Source organism: Felis catus, chromosome D3 (assembly GCF_018350175.1).
Source record: "Felis catus isolate Fca126 chromosome D3, F.catus_Fca126_mat1.0, whole genome shotgun sequence".
In the NCBI taxonomy this organism is placed as follows: domain Eukaryota; kingdom Metazoa; phylum Chordata; class Mammalia; order Carnivora; family Felidae; genus Felis; species Felis catus.
The window spans coordinates 23,254,483-23,278,510 of NC_058379.1; the positions used below are offsets into that span (position 1 = coordinate 23,254,483).

Sequence of the window (24,028 nt, forward strand, 5' to 3'; positions counted from 1 at the left end):
AGAGAGAGAGGGAGACACAGAATGTGCAACAGGCTCCAGGCTCTGAGCAGTCAGCACAGAGCCCGACGCGGGGTTCGAACTCACGGACCGCGAGATCCTGACCTGAGCCGAAGTCGGACGTTCAACCGACTGAGCCACCCAGGCGCCCCAGTTATGGCGCCTTTAAAGGAGGTGAAGATGAATTCATTTTGGATAGGCTGAGGACCGATTCCCCTTTTTACACAGGATTAAACTGAAGCTTTGGAGGGTTGAGTGACCCTTTTTTTGAGTTACCAAGGTTGTTAGTGGCCAGCACTACTAGTTAGACTTAAGTATTCTGACTCCAGGAAAATCTCCAATTCCAACTCTGGAAAATTGCAAAAGTTTTCTCCTTTTAACAGGTCTCTATCTCCTCTTGACCTTACCAAACAACCATGTCATCAGAATCAAGCAAGAAACGGAAGCCCAAAGTGATCCGAAGTGATGGAGCTCCATCTGAAGGCAAGCGTAACCGTTCTGACACAGAACAGGTGAGATCAGCCAGTGCTGCCATGCTGCTGAGAAATTACAGTTTGTGGCGAATCACCTGGCTGTGGGTTTGCAGCAGCTGAGGGTCACAGTGATGGCCTCCCAGGTGGCCTCTGCTTGACCAGGTGCCTGGAATTCCCCTGGTTCTACAAAACCTGAGTATTCACATTTGGTTTAGCGGCAGCATTCCAAGAACCAACCAGCCTATATCAGACATGAATAGTGCCTGAACAGACAATGCATTCTAGTATGGTGTGTGTCTCCCAAGTTTCCAGAGTCAGAAGAAGCCAGTATCTGCAGCATACCACCAGAAACTGGAGATGTGGCATTCCTGGTCAGCTACTGAGAAAGTACCAGAACAACATCTCCGCAGAATCTCTTCTGTGGCCTAAGAGCTCATGCTGTCAGCAGGTTCTTCCTTTTATTATTTCCCTGTCTTTAAATCTCTCAAGCTAATTTTTCTTAAAGATTATTTATTTATCTTGAGAGAGGGAGAGCACATGCCCACGTGTGCGAGTGGGGGAGAGGCAGAGAGAGAGGGGTAGGAGAGAAAATCCCAAGCAGGCTTTGCACTGTTAGCTCGGGGCTCAATCCCATGAACCAAGAGATCACGACCTGAGCCGAAATCAAGAGTTGGACGCTTAACTGACTGAGCCACCCGGGTGCTCCTGTCAAGCTAATTTGTGACCTAATTGTTTTGATTGTTTGGTTACTTTTTTTTTTTTTTTAACTGGATTAGAGAAGCATAGGAGCTTGAATTTAAGTAGAAAACGATCTTTTTCTCAGATTTAGGAAATTTAGAGTAAGAAAAAACCTTATCCATTGTGTAGGCATTAATTCTTTTTTATTGAGATGTAATTGACATATAACATTAATTTAAAGTGTATAATGATTTGAAATCTGTGTATGTTGTAAAGTGATCACTACAAAAGTCTACTTAACCGTATGTAGTTACAGTTTTTTTTTCTTGTAACTTTTAAGACCTATTGTCTTAGCAACTTTCAAATATGCAATATAGTATCATTAGCTAACTCTCTTCAAGAGATGTGTTCCATTTACTCCAAAGGCTGGGTGACCAATTACGATATTTTAGTCTCTGCTAAAGCTTGATTTGACCATCTAAACACCCATCAGTAGGAATTTGGTTAAATGCATTCTGGTTCATCTATACAGTGGATTCTCACACAGCCATTTTGATGGATATTTAATTTATTGGGATGAGAAACTGCACTAAATAGCATGGACAGTGTGATTCCATTTTGTTTAAAAATAAAATTTGTGTTTATCCACAGTATTAAAAATAGTTGTTTCAGTTTGGAGGTGAGATTACAGGCAACTTTTCATTTTGTTTTTGATACTGCGCACTATATTCTGAGTCTCTGACACCAAGGATGCATTACTTTATAATTAGAAAAAAAGAGGGATTCTTTTCCATTTTGAGAAAAAGGAAAACATTTGATTTGAGGACCAAATTTTTTTTTCTTAAGATTTTATTTTTAAGTAATCTCCACACCCAACATGGGGGCTCGAACTCACAATTCTGATATCAAGAGTCGCATGCTCTACCAACTGAGCCAGCCAGGCGCACCTTGAGGACCAGATTTTTTTAGAGACATGACTTGGGGTTTCATTGTTACTGATTTCAGCCAAGTGTCCCTGGTCCCAACAGGGAGACTTTTATTCCCCACCCAAGGCATGTATCCGTGCTTCCACAGGAAGGTAAATACTACAGCGAGGAGGCTGAGGTGGACCTGCGGGACCCTGGCAGAGACTATGAGCTGTACAAGTACACGTGCCAGGAGTTGCAGAGGCTCATGGCTGAGATCCAGGACCTGAAGAGCCGAGGAGGCAAGGATGTGGTAAGGAGTAGCAGTGGTTTGGGGCAGGCATGAACATGGTGGGTTTGCACGGATGGACTTGTTTTGCACCCACCAGAGCCCTTCCTGATCTTGGTCTTCTGGCCTAACCATGATCAGGTAGTTGGAGTCTGCGGGCTCCAGAGATGGTGCTTATTAATTTGTTGAAACATTTCATTGCTCCCCAATCATCAATTAGAGTAACAAAAGTACAGGATAATTAATTTTTCTCCTAAGTGTAATTTGACAGTTCATCCAATTAATACTTATTACATGTCAGGCATTTTGTAGGAAATGATGATATGTGTAAATTCCTTTGCTGTTGTAAGGATGGATAGGTACAGGTATGTTATAGAGACCAAAAATGAAATTGTTAGTATTAAATGAATGAACCAGACTTTGAGGCAAAGAAACTAAACAGTGTAACTGAAAACAAAACCCATGTATTGCCAAGAATCTCACTTATTTGTGCTTATCCTGGCCCAATATTGTTATGATTATTACATCATATTTTACTGTTGCCAAGCTTTATAGCTATAATTCTGGTATGTTCATTTAAGTTATTCTGTAAGGTTATTCATAGAGATCAAATTGTATGGCAGGATGTTGCTATTGTTAGGATCTCTGTAGACAATATGTAGGAACAGATATTAATTGGTTTTATTTTTTAATGTTTATTAAAGTTTATTTATTTTGAGAGAGAGAGTGGGGGAGGGCAAAGAGTGACAGGGAGAGAGAGAATCCCAAGCAGGCTGTACTCTGTCAGCAAAGAGCCCAACATGGGGCGTGAGATCATGATCTGAGCCAAGATCAAGAGTCAGACACTTAACCGACTAAGCCACCCAGGTGCCCTGGGACAGATATTAATTGTGCATTGGCTATACTTCCTCCATTTTCCATCGACAGTTCTCATCATTCTGAGCTCCTTCCAGTATCTGTTTTTGGCCCTGGGTGGGGATGGGTCAGCAGTGAGGGGCTGAAGGAAGCTGAGCCATCACCTGTTGTCAAGGTCTTCACCAGTTTTCTTTGCCTGCAGGCAGTTGAGATAGAAGATCGGAGGATCCAGAGCTGTGTGCATTTCATGACTCTAAAGAAGCTTAATCGATTAGCCCATATCAGGTTGAAGAAAGGAAGAGATCAGACCCATGAGGTAGGAATTGAGAGGTTTAATCCTCCTCCTCCCTCTTCCCCATCCACTTCTTAATCCCCTTTACCTCTTCCCTGAGTTTGCTGCTGCTCTGTTTGACCTGACTTGCCCCACTTACCTCTGACCTTGTCCTCCTTTCAGGCCAAGCAGAAAGTAGATGCCTATCACCTGCAGCTCCAGAACCTGTTGTATGAGGTGATGCACCTGCAGAAAGAGATCACCAAATGTCTGGAGTTTAAGTGAGTTTTGGAGAACAAACTTTGTCAAAATTGCCTACTGGTAACTACTTTCTCCTGCATAGCTCAGGGTTAGCTAGTCTCCTTAAAAAGAAATCAGATGAACTTAGAGACTGCAGGATCTGGGACAAAAGTGAATAGATCACTTTGGGAGAATTGGAAAGCAGTGTTTTCAAGCTGCACAAAGAACCTTAGAAGCTTGTCTGACTTTTTCAAGTTTTGAGCTCTGTACCTGGCCAAAACCAGTTGTCTATCTCCAGCAGCGGCCTTTATGTTACCAGTTTGATTCCTGGGCACCTTGCATGGGAGCAACTCCCTTCCAGTCAAATCCTTTTAACCTTTTGGCCCACTTTTCCTCTCTAAAGTTCCAGCCATTCATTTTTGCAACTGGATTTTATTCTTTGGAACCTGAACTTCTTGCCACTTAGTTGCTCTCAGGTAAACAAACTATAGTTTGTCAGTGTCCATTTTAAAATGTAATGCCTCTTGGCAAATCCAAGTTGAGAGATGAGAAGGAGGAAAGAGTAGACAGAGGAAGAAAAGAGAACGTATTCTTGTTTGGTCAGACCTATTTGTGCAAACTGAAAAGAGGCAGGTTTTATTGTAATAAACTTGTGATGAGAGGGGCACATCAGTCATTGGGTCTGGTGTATTTCTGATAGTTATGCTAATTTTTTAAAGTTATTTTTAAGGAGAGAGAGCTCACAAGCGAGCAGGGGAGAGGCAGAGAGAGGGAGAGACAGAATCCCAAGCAGGCTCTGTGCTATCAGTGCAGAGCCCAACATGGAGCTCGAACTCACAAACCATGAGATCATGACCTGAGCTGAGACCAAGAGTTGGACACTTAACCTGCTGAGCCACCCAGGCACCCCAATAATTACACTGATTTTTGAGAGACATATTTATTTGCTTTATACATTCATCATGTAATGATAGTTAAATACTAATAGAGGCAAAATTCACATCAGGTTTTTCTCTGAGTTAATAGTATTGAGTCATTGTCAGTTTTGACTATGTACTATGCATAGATCAGATATTATTGGGGGAACCAAGGGAAGGTAAACTCTCAGTACTGTTTTTGAAACTTCTTATGTATCTTAAACTGCTTACAAATAAAAGATACTAAAAACAGAAGAATGGGATGCCCCAAGCTGTAACTCACTCAGATGAAAGCTGACAAATTCAGAATACAATAGAACTCTAGTCTCTGGAGAGGCAGGTGACCACCATTGGCCCTGGTCAGATAAGCCTGGGTTCAAATCCCAGCTCTGCCACTCACTAGCTATGTGACTTTAGGCAAGCTGCTCATCTGTAGGAGTCTCCATCTCATTTGAAACATGGAGATAGAAATCCCCATTTGATAGAGATGTCCTGAGAATTAGGTGAGGCTGTCATACAGTGGGTGTTTAATACCTGGTAGCTGCCATTATTACCATCATCTGTCCATGACCTGTGCACTGTGTTAATGCAGGAAAGAGTATGGGATTTCTTTAGTATATGTGAATCACTAAACATAACAATTGAAGCCTCTAGATCGTTTTCACACCTGGTTATGCCATCCTGAATCTTCCCCATCCCTTGTTTATGTGATTAATGATTTAAACTTAAGTGCAGACCCTTAGGTTTTTTTCTGTTAAACGTAATTTATTGGTTTCAACCTGTCAATGTAGGCCTAGACTGTAGTGTTTTTATTGACTTTTTCAGCTCTTAGCTGTCTTGCTAAGCTTGGAGATAATCTGTAAATTTGATAAGCATCCCTTCCAAGTCTTTAATTCATGGATAAAAAGGTTGAGCACCATGGATAAGGATCCTGTGGTATGTAATCATCTACTTCTCTTCAAAGTGAGATATTTACTAACGAGCATTTGCTGAGAAGACTTGATGGATTCCAGGTTCCTGGGTAGTTGTAGACCAGGGCTAAATGGGCATCTATGGAGGGAACTGTGGGCTTGCTTATTCCATGGTTTGGAGTCTTGAGAACAGCAACTTAACATCTAGTATTTGCTTGCAGGTCGAAACATGAAGAAATTGATCTGGTCAGTTTAGAGGAATTTTATAAGGAGGCTCCTCCAGATATTAGCAAGGCTGAAGTCACCATGGGAGACCCTCACCAGCAAACCCTGGCACGTCTGGACTGGGAGCTGGAGCAGCGAAAAAGGTTGTGTTTCTCCCTTCCTGACCTTGTTAACCTGTGCAACACAGACCTTTACCCATGGGGACAACGCTTTGTCATGACCTACAGTCAGACAGTGCAGTTCTGTGGAACCAGCAGAATGATTTCTTAAGACCAAATCTCATTTTGTGATTCATTCACATCTGATAATTCAGACTTGACCAACTGCATCATAGGTGGGGTTGGAATTAATTAATGCTGTTAATAGAAAATTGGAGTACCATTTTCTTTAAAATTTTAATACCTGAGACCTAAATATCTTTTGTACTGTTAAATCCAGTTTTGTTTTTTGCTTGTTCCTCCTGCCTCTAAGACTACCCCTATGATACTTTAAAATTGTGCAAACATTATTTTAGAAGGTTATACAATATCTTGTATGTAGACAAATTATAATTTATATAGTTTTTTCTTTATTGGGTTAGACTTTTATCATTTTTTGCTATCATAAATTATGCTTTCAGGAACCCCTTTCTTTACACATAAAAATTTCCCATACTAATAAAAGTCTTTTACTTATTAAAAAGAACATTTCTACTGTGAAACTTAATCTAGGTATTTTTAAGAATATAGCATTTTTTTTTTCATACTGGATTTTTCGTGGCTGCATCCTTTTCATTATGGTGACTTTCTTCCTCTGTATTTGTACAAGAATTCTAGGGCGTTTGGTTGACACAGCTCTGTTTTCCATTGGAGAAGTAGGTGTTTTATTTCCTTTTTTTTTTTTCTTTTCTGTTATAGAATGTATTCAGTCTATGTTAATGAATTTAGTAAGCACTAAGTTTGACTCTTATGGAATTGGTGGCAGATTTTAGCAGATCGGGCTGGCCAATCACTCCTCTGTCCAGTACACTGCTTGCCTTGGGCGTAGGTTAAACCATGAGTGTTGTATTCCTGTGGTCCATAATCCATCCCTACCCTGCCCCATTCAGTCCAGTCTGTGGACCTCATTTGGGTCCTATAGTTGCTAGATCCACATGTTTGTGAAAGTTTGGGGTCTAGACCGTAGAGATGGAGCAGGAAATGACACAGGGATATCCCCTAGTGGTTAATGGGCAGAGCCTCTGGAGCCAGACAGGCATGGATTCAAAGCCCAGCTTTGTACTTACTCTTAGCTGAGTGACCTTGGGTAAATTCCCTACCTCCTTGAGCCTTTGTTTCCTTCTTTGGGGAAAAGAAGAGTCCCTATCTTCCAGGACTTTTATAAGATTAAATGCAATGATGCTTAGTTCTCCAAGTGCCTGGCACATAGTAAGTACTAGGTAAACATTAGTTAATCATGACTGCTGTCATTAGGTGGCTTGTGACAGTGAGTAGATGTATTGGGAGATCTCTGAGCAGCTTCAAGTGACAGTGGTCTGTCCTCTCCCCATAGGTTGGCAGAGAAGTACCGAGAGTGCCTGTCCAACAAGGAGAAGATCCTCAAGGAGATTGAGGTGAAGAAGGAATACCTGAGCAGCCTCCAGCCTCGTCTCAATAGCATTATGCAGGTGAGGCTCTCCCCCACATACTCCCCTACCTTGGCCTTTTGCTTTGCCTTCAGCACCCAGCAAGACCTTGCTGACCTGAGGCCTCCAGCAGCCACATCTCCCTTTGGGTTTTGCCGGGTCTGTTACCCTAACAGATGTCAGAGCCCATTGCAAGGATGGTCTTGTCTCTAGTTTCTACCCAACCAGTGCAGTAAGGTTGTGTCCTGGGTGGAAGAGATGCTGCCAGGTGAGCTCAGGAACATGTACACACATTTATGTGAGATGTTTTCTTTTCACCCAGAGCTTCCTCCAGGTAAAATACTTTTGCAAACTCTAGGTTTAATTTACCCCAGAATAGTTTCCATCAGCCTCACAGTTCCCAGGCATGCTTAGATGTGGATGTCTGTTAGACTCCCTGACTGCACCTTGGGGGTAGATGTTTAGCAGAGGTACTCTCTCTGAAAAGAACTTTACTCCTATTTGAAAGCCATCAGGTACCTTAGGAGGATAAGTCCCCACTTTAGATTGTAATGTAAAATGTAATGTCTTTCTTTCTTTTTTTTTTTTTAAATGTTATTTATTTTTGAGAGAGAGCACAGTGGGAGAGGAGCAGAGAGAGAGGGAGACACAGTATCAAAAGCAGGCTCCAGGCTCTGAGCTGTCAGCACAGAGCCCAATGCGGGGCTCGAACTCACGAGCCATGAGATCATGACCTGAGCCGAAGTTGGATGCTTAACTGACGGAGCTGCCCAGACGCCCCTGTAATGTCTTTCTATATAGGTGACCTGATTTTTGTTTGATCTGTGAAGCAGATTGCTCTAAATCCTTATAGTTTTTTTTAACTCTTTTTTTCTTAACTCTTTTTTAAGTAAACTCTGCCCAACGTGGGGCTTGAATTCACAACCCCAAGATTAAGAGTTGCATGCTCTACAACTGAGTCAGTCAGGTGCCCCTGGGAGTTTTTGCTTTATAAACTAAAACACGACTGTTTAAAAAAAAATTTTTTTTTAATGTTTATTTTTTGAGAGAGCACAAGTAGGGAAGGAGCAGAAAGAGAGGGAGACACAGAATCCAAAGCAGGCTCCAGGCTCTGAGCTGTCAGCACAGAGTCCAGTGTGGGGCTCAGACCCACTAACTGTGAGATCGGGACCTCAGCTGAAGTCAGATGCTTAACCAACTGAGCCACCCCAGCGCCCCTAAAACACAACTGTTTAAAACAGCGTACATAGGGGCGCCTGGGTGGCGCAGTCGGTTGAGCGTCCGACTTCAGCCAGGTCACGATCTCGCCGTCCGTGAGTTCGAGCCCCGCATCGGGCTCTGGGCTGATGGCTCGGAGCCTGGAGCCTGCTTCCAATTCTGTCTCCCTCTCTCTCTGCCCCTCCCCCGTTCATGCTCTGTCTCTCTCTGTCCCAAAAATAAATAAACGTTGAAAAAAAAAAATTATAAAACAGCGTACATATATTACATTTAAAAACATAATTTTTACGGGGCGCCTGGGTGGCTCAGTCGGTTAAGCGTCCGACTTCAGCTCAGGTCATGATCTCACAGTTTGTGAGTTTGAGTCCTGCATCGGGCTCTGTGCTGACAGCTCAGAGCCCGGAGCCTGCTTCTGATTTTGTGTCTCCCTCTCTCTCTGCCCCTCCCCTGCTCATGCTCTCTGTCTCTCAAAAATAAATAAATGTAAAAAAAAAAAAATTTTTTTTAAACACAATTTTTACAAAAGAAAAGCATACAGTTCCTAAGTGTATAGCTCAGTGAATATTCTCTAGTGAACACATCTATGTAACCTGCATGCAAATCAAGAAAAAGAACATTACCAATTTTCCAAAAGATATTTTATTCCCCTTCTCAGTTACTATCTCCTCTCACCCTTCAGTAACTATTATCTTGATACCTAATGTCATAGGTTAGTTTGGCCTGTTTTTGAGTTTATACAAACAGAATTGTATATATACTCTTGTGTCTGACTTCTTTTGCTTAACATTATGTTTGTGAGATTCATCTGTACTATTGTGAGCACCAGGAGTTCATTTATTTTCATTAATACTTAGTATTTGATTGTGGGTACTTCCAGTTTGGGGCTATTATGAATAATAATGTTATAAGCATTCTTTGTTGTTTGGTGTCGTATGTACATATTTCTGTTGAATATATACCCAGGAATGACATTGCTGGGTCGTAGAGTATGCTAGGCATATATTTAGCTTGGCAGACACTGAAACGGTTTTCTAATGTGATTGCACTGATGTACAAAATTCCCCCAGCACCATGTGAAAGTTCTAACTGCTCCACATCCTCATCAGTGCTTGGTATTGTCAGCTTTCTTGATTTTAGCCATTCTGAAGGGTATTGCCTTTCTCTGGGGACCAGTGATGTTGAGCACAACCCCTTTTTATACTTCTTTGCTTTTGGATTACCTCATTTGCAAAAGGCTTATTCTAGTCTCCTGTTCATTTTTCTATTGGATTGCTTGGACTTCTTTATATATTCTGGAGATGAGTCTTTTGCATATATTTTTCCCATTTTATGACTTTCTTTTTCACTCTCATAATGGTATCTTTTAATGAGCAGATGTTCTTAAATTTTATATGATCTAATCAGTGTTTTCCTCTGTGGTTAGGATGTCCTGTTTAAAAATCTCTCTCTCTGTCCCAGGGTCATGGAGATATTCTCGCATTTTCTTATAGAAGCTCTATTGTTTATCTTTCACACTTAGAATCTAGGATACCTGGAAGGGAACATTGTACATAGTGTGATATAGGGTCAGTTTCATTTTTTTTTTCATGTAGGTATTCAGCTGGGTTATTTATTGAAAAGGCCATGCTTTCCCCACTGTTCTCCAGTGCCACTTTTGTGATAAATCAAATGTCCATGTAGGTTTGTGTGTCCTCTATTTGTCTTTCCATGCACCAGTATCACACTGGCTTATTTACGGTAGCTTTGTCAGAAGCCTTGATGCCCAGGGGCGCCTGGGTGGCTCAGTCAGTTAAGCAACCGACTTTGGCTCAGGTCATGATCTCACAATTTGTGGGTTCAAGCCCTTCATCGGGCTTTGTGCTGACAGCTCAGAGCCTGGAGCCTGCTTTGCATTCTGTGTCTCCCTCTCTTTCTGTGCCCCTCCGCCACTCATGCTCTGTCTCTGTCCTTCAAAAATAAACGTTAAAAGAACTTATTAAGAAAAAAAATAGTTTAAGAGAAGTCTGATGCCCAGTAGTGTGTGCTCTAGCTTAATTTTTCAGGATTGTCTTGGTTGTTCTTGGCCCTTTGCATTTAACATGTAAATTTTAGAATCAGCTAGTCTATTTTCGCCTGCTGGGATATAGACTGGGGTTGCATTGAATCTGTAGATCAGTTTGGAGTGAACTGATTTCAGGGCAGTGTTGAGTCTTCCAGGCTGTTAACGTGGCCTTTCATTTCTCAAGCCTTTGTGTAGAGGCTTACACACCTTTTACTTACTTATTCTTAGGTAGTTTAAGTCTTCTTGATGCTCTTGGAAATGCTTCTTTTTTTTTTTTTTTTTTCATTTTCATACTGTTTGTCGCTTGTGTAAATTGTTTTGTATTGATCTCTTACCTACCTATTCTGTTAACTTATCATGTATTTTTAATAGATAAAAAAAACTATTATAGTAACTCAGCAGCCACCTCTTCACATGTGGACTGCCTACAAAGGGAAAATAAAAATCCTTCTTTTGTTGCATGCAGGCTTCCCTCCCAGTGCAAGAGTACCTATTCATGCCGTTCGACCAGGCTCACAAGCAGTATGAGACAGCTAGACATCTGCCACCACCTCTCTATGTCCTCTTTGTCCAGGCCACTGCGTATGGGCAGGCCTGTGGTGAGTATGGGGGCTGGGTGAGGAAGAGGGGCTGTGGGAGCAACAGCCGTGGCCGATTGAGTCATTTGGAAGCCCTGCCTGCTGAGGAAAGCTCCCTGGTCCTGCTCAGAAGTTCCCAGGTGACAGACGCTGCCTCCCCTCTGCACCGCCCAGCATGGCTGCTCTGACCAGCTGGCCTGAGGCTAGACTAACCTGGTGGGCATTTCAGAATGGATGGCTTTGAATCTTCAATGAGCCTGGCTGGTCGGCTAGTGGGTGTAGTGCCCTGGCAGCCTGCCTGCCTGGGCTCCCAGACACTCACCCCATCAAGGCATGCTTGGCAGGTGGATCAGCACTTCTTCTTCCGCTTCAGAGAGAGGACTTGGTGAACACAGGTCCCAGGCAGCTTTCCCAGACTTTCATGACGCCCAAACAGGCTGCATGTCGTTAAAGTGAATTACCAAGTGGGAAGACGTGTCTGCTTTAAGCTTATGGGTGACCCTTTACTCCATAGAGTTTTGAAAAGGTTTTGGAGACCTTACCTTTTGCCCTACTGCAGCTTTCACCCAGCACCTAAACTTTTCTTCTTCACCCCACCGCATCAAACAGACCTGTACAGCATCAGTGCATGCCTGTCCTCCCAGCCATGGGCACCGACACATTACTGTCTCTCTTCTTGTGTCTTCCTGGTCCTCCTGGTCCTCTCCTTCCCTTTTGTTCTCCTTCTTGTTTCCATCATCAGCTCATATGAAATCCTCCCAGCCCCCTAGACAGGGTGAGTAATTTTCTTTTCTTTTGTGTTTAAACCCAACCTGTTTCCTTTCCCATTTTACTGTAGAATTTCAGAATTAAGCTACCCAAAAGAACAGTTTGGCATTTGCCAGTGGTTGATGGGGGCATCTAGCTTGTTTGGGTGAGGTATGTTGGTTCATGCAGGGCTGTCAGAAAGCAGTGGCCGATCACCTGGAAGTATTATCTCAGTGGCCTTGCCAGGTAGAGGAAGTTTGTCATTCCTCTTTAGTGCAGTTGGGCAAGCCATTTCAGTCTCCTATGACTGTCTGTGACCCGTATACCGTTTTGGTTTTTTTTTTAATGTTTGTTTATTTTTGACAGAGCGCCCATGCGCATGGGTTGGGGAGGGACAGAGAGAGAGGGAGACACAGAATCTGAAACAGGCTCCAGGCTCTGAGCTGTCAGCACAGAGCCCAATGCGGGGCTCGAACTCACGGACAGTGAGATCATGACCTGAGCCAAAGTTGGACACTCAACCAACTGAGCCACCCAGGTGTCCCCCTTATACCGTTTTGAATGGAGCAAGAGAGGTGGTGGCCTGTCTGACCTCCCAGTAGACCTACAAAGTTCCACAAAGGCAGGCCAGGTGTCACCTGGGGAAAGTGTCAGTCCTGGTGCATGGAACAGCCCTCTTATCTTCCTGTTTAAGACACCAAGCTCAAGTTGAATAGACCTAGTCTTGAATCCTAGCTTAGCTACTTCCTGGCTAATGTGTCTAACTTCTCCGAGCCTTGATTTTCTCATCTCGTGGCTATAGTAATAGTATGGTTCTCATAGAATTGTTGTGAAGGTTAAACATTAATTTGAAAAACATAATGTTGTAAGTACAATTACAAGCATTAGCTCATTTGGTCTTTGCCACCCAACCAGGCAGTTATCATTTGTCAAGACAGGATTTCTTTCATAGATGCAGAAAGTGGGGCTCAGAGCAGTGAAATAACTTTCTAGGTGTTTAGGTATTGGTTGGGCAGGGACTCAGATCTGGGACTAAACTGCAGGGTCCAAGCTCCTGTGCACTGTCCTGCCTCCCAGTTAAATGTGACAGTACCAGCCAGCTGCTTGGTGTAGTACAGAATAGAGAGTAAGCAAGCACTGAGATGAGAACCGTTGTTTCTGAGATGTGAACAGTTAGGGCGTCTGGATGAGAACCTTTAAGACAGTTGGCAGAGGAGTATCCCGTGGCTTTAGGCGCTAGGGTGGGATTACGCGTTGGTGTAAGCCTGAAAAGGGAAGCGTTCACCATAGTGTCAGGTGGTGCTTGTCTAAAATTTGCACTTTGGATTCTTTGTTTTCAGTAAATGATGGAAAAAAGCTTTAAGTTTCCCACCTTGTTCCTCCTCATGTGGAGAAAGGGCTTTTGCCTTTCCACCCCCAGTCAGTTAGGAGTTGTGACAAAGGCAGAAGAAATGCAGCCCCAGAGTTAGCCTGTTGTGTAGCTTAGCTCCTTCCCTCAGCAGCTGTCCTACAAAGTTTTTTCTTGCTCACAGATAAGACGTTGTCTGTGGCGATCGAAGGCAGTGTGGATGAAGCCAAGGCTCTATTTAAGCCTCCTGAAGACTCCCAAGGTAATGTGGTCGGGATCCTTCCCCACATCTTCCATAGCTGGGTCCAGGGGCACCAGGTCAACACCTCAGGACAGTGCTGGTCCTTTGGAAATTATCTGTACTCGTTCTGAGTAGCAGGGAGCTTGACTTTAATGTCTTAATGCTCAAGGGTAGACGGGGTAAAGCATTGGTTGTGGATTTCGGTCCTGCCACTCACTAGCTCACTGATCCTGGGAGAGTTCTTTAACATTTCTTTCTTTTTTTTTTTTTTTTAATGTTTATTTATTTTTGAGACAGAGACAGAGCACGAGCAGGGGAGGGGCAGAGAGAGGGAGACACACAATCTGAAGCAGGCTCCAGGCTCTGAGCTATCAGCACAGAGTCCGACATGGGGCCCGAACCCATGAACTGTGAGATCATGACCTGAGCCGAAGTCAGACACTTAACCGAGTCACCCAGGAGCCCCCTCTTTAGCCTTTCTGAGCCTCAGTTTACTTACTTGTCAAAACAGGATAGTAATACCTCGTGTAAAATTATTGTGTCGATTAAATGAGGTCATACATGCAAAGTTCTTAGCATCATTCTTGGCACATAGCAACCCCTCAAGTTGTATGAACTGCTACTGCTATTGCTATTTATATTACTGTTACTACCACCACTACCAACAACGGGGGTGGGGCTTGTGGTCCATAGGATTGCATTAAAAAGCACCTTCAAAAATAGAGGCAGTTGGATTATGAGGCATTCCTCCTTTTTTTCTCGCATCACCATGTTTTCTATACTGAATCAGCAGCAGCAAATTAGTTTATCGTGTATTCTAAAGAAACCCATTTACAAATGACAGAGTCTCAGCCCCTTTAAGCCCCATGGGTTGAGGCACTTTAGGAGCATTGGGAAGCTCCTTACCTCCAGATGCTTTCTCTCTGTGGTTGCAGATGATGAGAGCGACTCCGATGCTGAAGAGGAGCAGACCACGGTGAGAGCCGTTTGCCCTCCTGAGTGTGTCAAGCAGCTGCACTGGGGCCTGCTAGTTGGCAGGTGCCATCTTCCCTAGAAGCAGAAGAAAGAGGTGGGAAAGAAAGAGCTGCTGGGGTCTGGCAGCTGGATAGCTGAAGCAGCAGGTTCCAGCCAGCGGGGCTGAGGCCCTGGCCAGTAGGGAGAAGGAAGGGGCAAATTCGTATGACCAGTGCTCATCTGATTTGATCTTTCCTTTTCCAGAAACGCCGGCGACCCACACTGGGAGTTCAGTTGGATGACAAGCGCAAGGAGATGCTGAAGAGGCACCCGCTATCTGTCATGCTGGACCTGAAGTGCAAAGGTCTGGCTCCCTTTGTTCTGGAGGATCCATAGCATTTGAGGCTTTTGCTAGCTGCAGGTGCACAAGGTTCAGCAAGGCAAAGTCCTGTTTGACCAAGAAAAGATTCTGGTTTCATATTTCTTTGTTTTTCATCATTGTTTTGCATGGAGTTTGATTTTTTTTCTCTAAGTCATACGCATAACAACAGAGACGAAACTAGACACATAAGGGATGCTTGATAAAATTATACCAATTTCTGAATTGACTAAGTCAGATACACAGAACAAGTCACAAGAGTGTGCAGGATTCGAGTACTATGACCAGTGTGCTTAATCTCATACACATAAGTAGAAGTTTGTGTTCTGCAGAGAATGATTTGAAACTGGTTTTCTATGGATAAAACAATATACACAGTATAAGAGCTAACTGTCACATGTAAGTTTCCCTCTCACCTGAGACTCCAGTCCTCGGTCTTACCTCCAAGGTGTTACCTCTTGGTGACAGATTTCTTACGTATTTTCTAGAACTATTCTATGTATTTAGAAGCTTTTATGCAAGTGTATATTTATCCCCTTCTCCTTTTAGTTTTTACACAAATGGAAACATACTCTACACACTTCACCTTTTTTTTAAAACTTGTTATTTTGAGATAATTTTAGACTCAGAAGAGTTGCCGTAATAATAGACTTCTCATGCTCTTCACTCAACTTCCCATAATGTCAGCGTCTTACTTAAGCATAATACAGTGATCAAAACCAATGTTAATTTTATTGGTACAATTAACTAAACCACAGAATTTATGCAGATTTCCTTGTTTTTTCCACTAATGTCCTTTGTCCATTTTAGGATCCAGTCCAGGATCTCACATGACATTTAGTTGCCATGCCTCTTAGTCTCCTGCAGCCAGGACAGTCTTCTCCTCCTCAGTCTTCGCTTATCTTTCATGACCTTGACATCTTTGAAGACCAGGTTTATTTACTATGTGGAAAAACTCAATTTGGCTTTGTCTGTGTTTTCTCCTTATCAGACTGAGCTTATGGGTTTGGGGGAGGAATACCATAGACATGGGTTCATCATCCCATCATATCAGGGGTACATGGTGTCACTGGTACTAACCTGGATCCACTTGGTGATCACTTGATTGCTCCCTTTCGATATTTTACTTTTTAGAAACAGCTAAGTCCAGCCCACACTCAAGGGGAGGGAAATGAATCTCCCCCTCTTGGAGAGAGGAGTTGCAAAGAATTTGTAGACATTTTTTATTCAATATAAAATTGCCATTGAGTTTCTGTTTTTACAGTAAAAGCTCTTAAAAGCCTCGCTTTTACAGTTCCATAATACTGTAGACTCTGCTCTCATGTTCAACTTGTACATGGTCTTCTTTTCATCCTCCCCCTCCAGATGACAGTGTGCTTCACCTGACCTTCTACTACCTCATGAACCTCAACATCATGACGGTAAAGGCCAAAGTGACAACCGCCACGGAGCTGATCACCCCCATCAGTGCAGGGTACTGGGCAGGCGCTGTGGAGAGTGGGGCATGGGGGTGGGTGTGAGGAGAGCCTCTCTGCGGACTGCTTTTGGTTCCTCGCGCACACTGGCTCTGAGGAGGTGCACTGCTCCGTTGACTTCTGTTGTCATGTCCACGTCTGGAAGTCCTGGCACCTCACTGGTATTTAGAAAGCACTTGCTGACTTAAGTTGGTCCTCTTACTACACAGCAGATGATAAAATGACTACAATGTATGGAAAATTGAGTAGGCAGGGCAGAGCAGCAGCTTGTTCTGACAAGTGGAAAGGTGTGAATGTAGAAATGGAATTTGGCAGACATGATGAGGTTGACAAATTTAGGCCTTCATTTACTCTTTCCCAAGGTGCTGGGACTTTTGCTTCATAGCCCAGCTCAATCCCAGGTTGTCCTTACCTGGCAGCAGGAAGAGGTTTTGAGGAGGGTGAGTGGAGGCACGGTAATGATGGCCATAGGTTCGGCATCCCCAGGAAGCGCCTGGCTGTGGCAGTCTTGTTCCACAGCTAGGAGTGGGAAGAAAGGAAAAGGGCCAAGAGGGCCTGAAATAGCCTCACAGGAGCACTACCCTGGCCTGGTACTCCTGCACACTTGAGTCTTTGGGTTGGCTATACAGAGACCACTGAGGGAGACACACAAGTCTGGTGCCTGGTGGGGTGGGGCTCTTCCCATGGCTGCCTGGTGTCCCTGTGTTCTCTACCCTACACTTACAGTCCATGCCCCCTTCAGGCCACAGCCTTGGTCCCTGGACTCAAGAGTTATTTGATCACGCTAGGGCACTCTGGATGAAATTGACCCTATTCTCACCTGACCCCAGCAGAGGGAGCCCAGGGCTTGCTTCTTCAGAGTGCCCGGTTACACTGCCTGGCCAGAGCTCTCAGTCTAGCAGCTTGCGGGCCCTGGCCATGGTGGAGTTCCTTGTCACCAGCATTCTGCCTGCTCACCTCTCAGATGCCAAACCTACTAAGAAGAGGGCTGCCAGCTGGCCTCAGTGCATACTTAACTCCAGCTTCTCCCTAAGCTTTGCACATGCAAGTACTGGGGACAGTACTGCTGAGTGGATACCAGCTGCGCTCAGAGCTCCATTGTTTCCCGGGTCTGCCACTTATACCTGTGTGTGCACCTTTAGCCAAGTTTCCTGGCTTCTGAGGCTGGTTCCTCACTCTGGTCATGAATTGTAATATACACTTCCAGGGTGTTTATGAAGGATCAGGTCTAGTGCTTAGCATAGGTGAAGCACTTGGTAATGACAGCTGGTAATGTCACACTTGGTAATGTGTTTATCATCATGAATTTGCTTAACTCTTCACAATAACTTTACAAGGGGAGGAAACTACGACTATCATCGATAGATGGTCCGTGGCCCCAAAAGAGGGAGGGGATGCAAAAGGAAGCACCACCCTGAAACCAGGATTGTATCTTTATGGGCCTTAAGGTGTTGTCTAGCTCATCCCCCTATTTTTCAGATGGAGAAACTGAGGTCCAGGAGGCATCTGACCAGTTGTGGAAGCTCTGGGCCTAGAGTTCCAAACTGCCAGCTCAGAGGCCTTTGCTTAAGTACAGGCTGCTTTGGCCCCTGGAGATACCAGGCTGGTGTATGGTTCTATTTATTCATCTACTATAACACAAGGATACTTTTTTTTTCTCCCTGATGTAATCACAGTCTCACACTAATTCCTTAATATCATTCAATATCCATTCAGAGTTCAAATTTCACTGATTTTCTCTTAGTGTTTTTTGTTAGTTGTTTTTATAGTTTGGGTTTTGAATCTGGATCTTTATAAGGTCCACATGTTGCAATTGGGTGAAGCTTCTCTCAAGCATCTTTTCATCTGAATGTCCCTGCCATCTGTTTGTCAAAGAGAATGGGTTGTTTGTAGGTTTCCCCAGTCTGGATTTTGATGATTGCATCCTTGCATTAGAATTTAGTGAGTTACTACCTTCCTGGGTATTTCATGTTAATTATAGTTAGGTTTAGAGGCTTGGTGAGATTCCACTTTGATTTTTTTGCAGGAGGGATGAGGGAGCAGGATGGTATAAATGTTGAGTGCTTCCATCAGGAGGCACAGGCTGTCTCTATTTTTGTGGCGTTAGCAGCACTGATGACTGTTGCCAGGATCTATTAATTCGTTAGGAAATTGATGTTCTTCATACAAACATTTTAACATTTAACCAGCCGTGCTGAATTTTCTTCAAGAAATTATTTTACAGAATTATGTCCATTAGGACATTTTGACTCACTACTAATCAGTTTTTCATTAAGTCATTAAACTATTTTTAATGATTTTCCACTTTTACTTACCAAATTCTTAATCCCTTTTTACCTATTATTATTTTACAACAAAGATTTGACTGAGTAGTTTTTTGTTTTGGTGTTGTGTTTTTATGACTGTATATAATCTCTCCTTTTATGTCCATTGTCTTCACAAAATTCGGTTGTCCTGAACCACATATTACCGATGCAAATTTTTCAAGATTTGATTCTTTCATTAGGTTTTGTTAATTAGAAACCGTTACTGTGGAGTTTTAGCTGTTCTGTTTATTTTTGTTGACTCCTGACTCATTCTATTTATTAGTAATAGTCACTAAATAATATTGGCCAAACGACTGACAATTGTTATTTCTAGCCAGTTCTCCATGAAAGGCAGTGAGGTGGGGCAGAGAGACTCTGGGAGAGACAGGAAACCAGGAAGAGTCAAAGCTGCCACCGCCCCACTGCTAAATTCTTAAAGTCATGCCTGGGCTCTGAGCAGTAAGATTAGCCCATTCTGCCTGAGTTGCTCCTGATGCCAGACCTGGAAAGATGAAGGAGAACCCCTGCTGGTTGAGAGAAAGACTGAGCCTTGTCCTTTGTGATCAGATTACTCCATTATCCTCTTCCTCTCCCCTCTCCATCCCTTCTCCACTTGTCAGCGTTTAATTACAGGCTGTGCCCTAACCATTCCAGATGGGTGGCGGTGATGCTGTCTCTCTGCTTATAGCCCTGGGTCACCTTGTGTCCAGCACATGTGATAATGTCTTTTCCTCGGAACATAAAGGGGACCTTTTCTGTGAGTGGCATGAGATTTGGTCAAAGTGAGATAGACACACCATTAAAGCTGTTTACTTGCTCTTTGGAGGTAGAAAGGAATCTCTTCTGCTGTTATGAAAATTGTGATTATTTTATCTCCAGTGTCACAGAGCTTTGCTCCCCTGAAGGTAAGGCCTTGGTCACCATATACCTCTCTTAAAGGGATAGTGTTTTCAAAAAATTTAGTGTGTAGGAGTACTACTGTCTTTGATCAGACAGTGCAAATCCCTACTCCAGCACTTATTAGTAGTGTGATCTTAGACAAGCCATATCTTTCAAAGCCTGAATTCCTTCTCTGTAAAATGGAAATGGTCATACCTCATAGAGTGTGAGATCTGGTGACCTCAAGTATAAAGAGTTATGGTCTGTCCTCCCTCCACTGTCCTGGCCCACAGGAAGCATTCAGTAAATGGTAGCATGATCATTAGTGATAGGTGGCATTACTATCCCCAGATGCCCAAGTCTGCCTCAAGGCAAGGCATTGGCCAGTGTTTTCATTGCTGTCTTATCCCTTTTCCAGTGACTTGCTGTCTCCTGACTCAGTCCTGAGCTGTTTGTATCCAGGGGATCATGGAAAGAAGACTCCGAATCCAGCCAATCAGTATCAGTTTGATAAAGTTGGGTGAGTCAGCAGTGTTTCCTCCTTTCCCAGTCTCTTTGCTTTGGAGTTTCTCTGGCAGCTCAAGCCCAGCATTAAAGACCTGTTAGGGTCAGAGGCCTATCAGGGGGCAAGGGAGACCCTGGAGCTTAAGGGAGTGCTATGTCAAAAGAAGGGAACACAAGGGGCAAATGAAGGTCATGGAATAGTGAGGAAGGGTGGAAGGATCAAACTTGGAGGACATGATAAGGACACATGAGAGGATAACATGGTTTAACATTCAATTCTCTGAGGATTAAAAACCTGAAAAATATTTTATAAATTGGTGGACTGGTGAAGAAATCAAAGGCATTGACTTTATATTGAGACTTGAGACTTGCTTATGAGCTGGGGGGGAGAGAAAAGGGAACATGGGAGAGGTGAAATTCACAGTAGGAAGGTGATGAAGTTTAGAGACTTTGCTGGCAGCCGGGCTGTGAGTGTGGCCTAGCCTGTGAGACCATCCATTTCAGGGACATGGGAGGAAGGCTGTGTCCTCGGACCACTGCAGAAAGGACTTATAAAATCATTTTATGCTGTGTTCTTTTCTGCAGCATCCTGACTTTGAGAGACTACGTACTTGACCTAGGTCACCCCTATTTGTGGGTACAGAAGCTAGGTGGCCTCCACTTCCCCAAAGAGCAGCCCCAGGTGTGTACACTGTGGATCCAGTCTCCTTGGCTAAGGGTCTCTACTTCCTCACCCCCCAGACAGACTCCAGAAAGGCTTTGGATGGCCTTTGAGGGCTTTGAAGTATCAGAATGCTTTTCCTTGGGGCTATGGTCTGTCCTCCCTCCACTCAGGATACTAAAAATGTCTGAGGCCCACAAATGTGTAGGTACCTTTGGTTCTCCCTGAGCCTGGTAGCCCTCGAGATGAAAGTAACTTGAGTCCTTGCTCTGGGTGCTACATGACTCCAGGCTCCACCGCCCCTCAGTCTGGTGTACAAAGGTGCCAAAAATGAGGCATCACCAGAACCCCAAGGGATCTGGCATCTGGCACCTTAGCAGAAACCTTCCTTTCTCAGGAGCTGGCCAGGCCTCTTGAGATTCCAGCATCCTGTATTCCTACTGGAACTCAGCATCTGGCCTGTCACAGCAGGTGAACCCTGCCATTCCCATAAGGTGCCCACCTCAGGGTGTGTGTGGTCCTGGCTGCCATTGGCAAGGAGGGCCTAGGAGAGGCAATGCCTGGAGACAACAAGGACAGGGGGCACTCAGGGTGCTTCTCGCTGTCGTCTACAGCACACGGTGATTGCTGACCACTCGCTGAGCGCCAGCCACATGGAGACCACCATGAAACTGCTGAAGACCAGGGTTCAATCCCGCCTGGCCCTCCACAAACAGTTTGCATCCCTGGGTAAGCTGATGTGTGGCTGTGGCTTAAGGCCTATTTGGACAACACAGGGACAAAGATGACTTAGTCCTTCACTCAGGTTTCTTAAATCCTGATGACACTGCCTGGCTCTTGCTGAGCAGAGGTGTTGGCAGGACCTCTGGGGAGAGCTACAGGTCCATCCAGGCAAGGATCTTAGCTCCCCTCAGGACTATCAGGGCTGTCCCAGCTCACAAAAGAGACCCAAAGCCTCCTGGGTGGTCCAGGTTAGTGGACTGGTCAGGAACAACTTACTATAGGTTAGCGCATGTCAGATTTGGGTGTACATTCCAACAGATATTTAGTAGAAATCCATTCATGCTTTGTAGAGCTTACTTTAGCTTATTTGATACAGCCATCCAGGGATCCACCCCCTCATACCTCCCTTGAGACCCACTGAGCTAACATCCTCCAGGGTGAGGATGAACCCCAGTGTTATTCATAAGCTCCCAGGTGATTCTGAGCCATTGAGCTAACGAGCCATTGACCAAGGTGGTGGCCATATCGGTGTTCCTTTTCATTTACTCATTCAGTAAGTACTTGTTGAGGACTTACCATGTATAAGGCACTTGAGGGGAAGTGAGGGTTGAGATCTTTCTGACTGAAAAGAATCACTGTCAGGAAAGGCATTAGGTTTCCAGGACCCATCTGGAGTCCTTACCCATCTGGGGCAGTTCTTGTATTCCACATGGACCCTGATCCCTGCAGGGCAGCATTGTTTGTGGGTTTCTTCCCCATCACCATTGCTAAAGTTGTTTTGTCTCAAGGTTGGATGATTGTCATCCTAGACAGCATTTACTGTGTTGGCATATTTGTGGATTGAAACACCAGCAGGAATTTGCCCTGGAGCAGTTCTCTAACTCTTCTCCCTTAGAGAAACTGACACAGAACACTTCAGTCATTTTCTCCATCAAGGTCAGCTGTGAGAAAACAGCCCTCTTGGCTATTTGATCTAATTAACAGTCACTGCTGCAGAGGCACCATCACTGGTTCTGGCTGCCAGGGGGGTTTTGTTTTGCTGGCCATCATTTGCATTAAAGATAAAGCACCATGAATGCTGGTGCTAGGTCCAGCCACAAGCACATAGCAGGGGTGAAGGTCAGGTTGGTGTGCCTGGATTCCTAGCACATGTTGTTGACCAGGGCACCTACTGAATGCTTCATGTATCTGGAGAGCTGGCAGGGCCACCTGAGCCCTCCAGATGATCCTAGTTACCCAGCTGTGGCATCTGATTTCTACCTGTAATACCACCTGACTCGCTCTCTTTTAGAACATGGCATTGTACCAGTTACCAGTGATTGCCAGTACCTCTTTCCTGCAAAGGTTGTCTCCCGCCTGGTAAAGTGGGTGACAATTGCCCATGAGGATTACATGGTAAGTGGAGGAGTGACACGTCACCCTTGCTGTCCCAAAGACCCATATCATCTTTCAGCTCCTGCCCTTCCCCTAGAAGGGCAAGGGATTTGACTGGAGGATCCAGGAATTCCCTCCTCTGTGGTGACTTCTAGGAGCTGCATTTCACCAAGGACATTGTGGAGGCGGGACTGGCTGAGGACACCAATCTTTACTACATGGCACTCGTGGAAAGGGGCACAGGTAATTGCTCTTCTGATCACGGTGGTAGGCCGGGGAGCTAATAAGAATAAAACATTCCTGAAGGTTGCCCAAAGAAAGCAAAAGATCCTAGAATCTTGCTGGGGTGACTTAGCAAATAGTAATGATTGTAAGAGCCACCATTCAGTGAGGACTTATTCTATAACACAGCCACATACATGTTTTATCTCATTTAATCCTCATGACTGGGAGTGGTAATGCAAGTACCCCTGCTTTCCTAAAATTTGTATTCCACCACTTTGCTTTTGCACAAAACCTACATTAGTGCTGTTTTTGCTAACTGAAAGAAAGGAGGATGTTCACCTTTGCAAGAAAAACCATTACTGTACTAATGTAGGTCTTGTGTAAAAGTAAAGTGGCATTAATGCTCGAAAAGTTAAGTGGGCGATGCTCCTCTCCTTATGCCATTTTGACTTACGGAAGGTTTCATAGGAACACTGTACTTTTGGCTAGCAGGGGAAACCCGTATTCCCATTTTATAGGTGAGGAAATTGAGGCTTTGTCACAAATTCGATCTGAGCCTGAGCACTTAGCCCTTTGCTTTACTGTTCTCTAAAAGCAGATACCTGTTCTTCCTCCTCTTCACAGAAGGGCCAACAAACCACTCTCAGTTTGTGAAGTGCAGGGTAGTAGGACCTTCCTCCCTGTCTGCTGTTCTGTACTCACTTTGGAGGCATCAAAAGCTGTGATTCCTCACGGCTGTCCTGGAGTCTAATTTGCCACGGCTTTCTGTGGAGCCACCTGGGTGCTGCCTGTGGAGCTGTTTTCTAGCTCCTGCCTCGGCAAACCTGCCGCTGCCCATGGAATCTGACCCCTGGGGCTCAGTGCTGTAGCTGCAGAGCTCAGGGGGTTGGTTGTCTGTGGGTCTAAGTGCAAGAAATACAAGGAAAGGTTGCACTCTGTGATATTAGAGTTTCTCTACCTTGGTTTCTTGCCTTTTGTATGTTTTAAAAATATCCTGAGTAAATTAAATAT

The 24,028-nt window shown here is 44.3% G+C and overlaps 1 protein-coding gene across 5 annotated transcripts in view; it reads left to right on the plus strand.

The window, feature by feature from the left end:
• Nucleotides 1-24,028, plus strand: part of THOC5 (THO complex 5) — a 31,360-nt gene that overhangs the window by 1,652 nt on the left and 5,680 nt on the right. For 3 of the 5 annotated variants that reach the window (XM_006938565.4, XM_006938566.4, XM_006938564.4), the window contains exons 2-18: nt 381-509; nt 2,223-2,366; nt 3,400-3,513; nt 3,652-3,749; nt 5,758-5,904; nt 7,292-7,406; nt 11,090-11,222; nt 11,944-11,976; nt 13,481-13,558; nt 14,473-14,513; nt 14,756-14,855; nt 16,236-16,344; nt 19,949-20,050; nt 20,620-20,716; nt 21,310-21,424; nt 22,710-22,813; nt 22,948-23,035. In XM_006938565.4, coding sequence (XP_006938627.2) covers nt 414-509; nt 2,223-2,366; nt 3,400-3,513; nt 3,652-3,749; nt 5,758-5,904; nt 7,292-7,406; nt 11,090-11,222; nt 11,944-11,976; nt 13,481-13,558; nt 14,473-14,513; nt 14,756-14,855; nt 16,236-16,344; nt 19,949-20,050; nt 20,620-20,716; nt 21,310-21,424; nt 22,710-22,813; nt 22,948-23,035 — 1,714 coding nt within the window. In that variant the 5' untranslated portion in view covers nt 381-413. Of the gene's footprint in view, nt 1-377; nt 510-775; nt 919-2,222; nt 2,367-3,399; nt 3,514-3,651; nt 3,750-5,757; nt 5,905-7,291; nt 7,407-11,089; nt 11,223-11,943; nt 11,977-13,480; nt 13,559-14,472; nt 14,514-14,755; nt 14,856-16,235; nt 16,345-19,948; nt 20,051-20,619; nt 20,717-21,309; nt 21,425-22,709; nt 22,814-22,947; nt 23,036-24,028 lie in introns of those variants that run through there. The other 2 variants (XM_019814818.2, XM_006938567.4) reach the window with 2 other exon arrangements.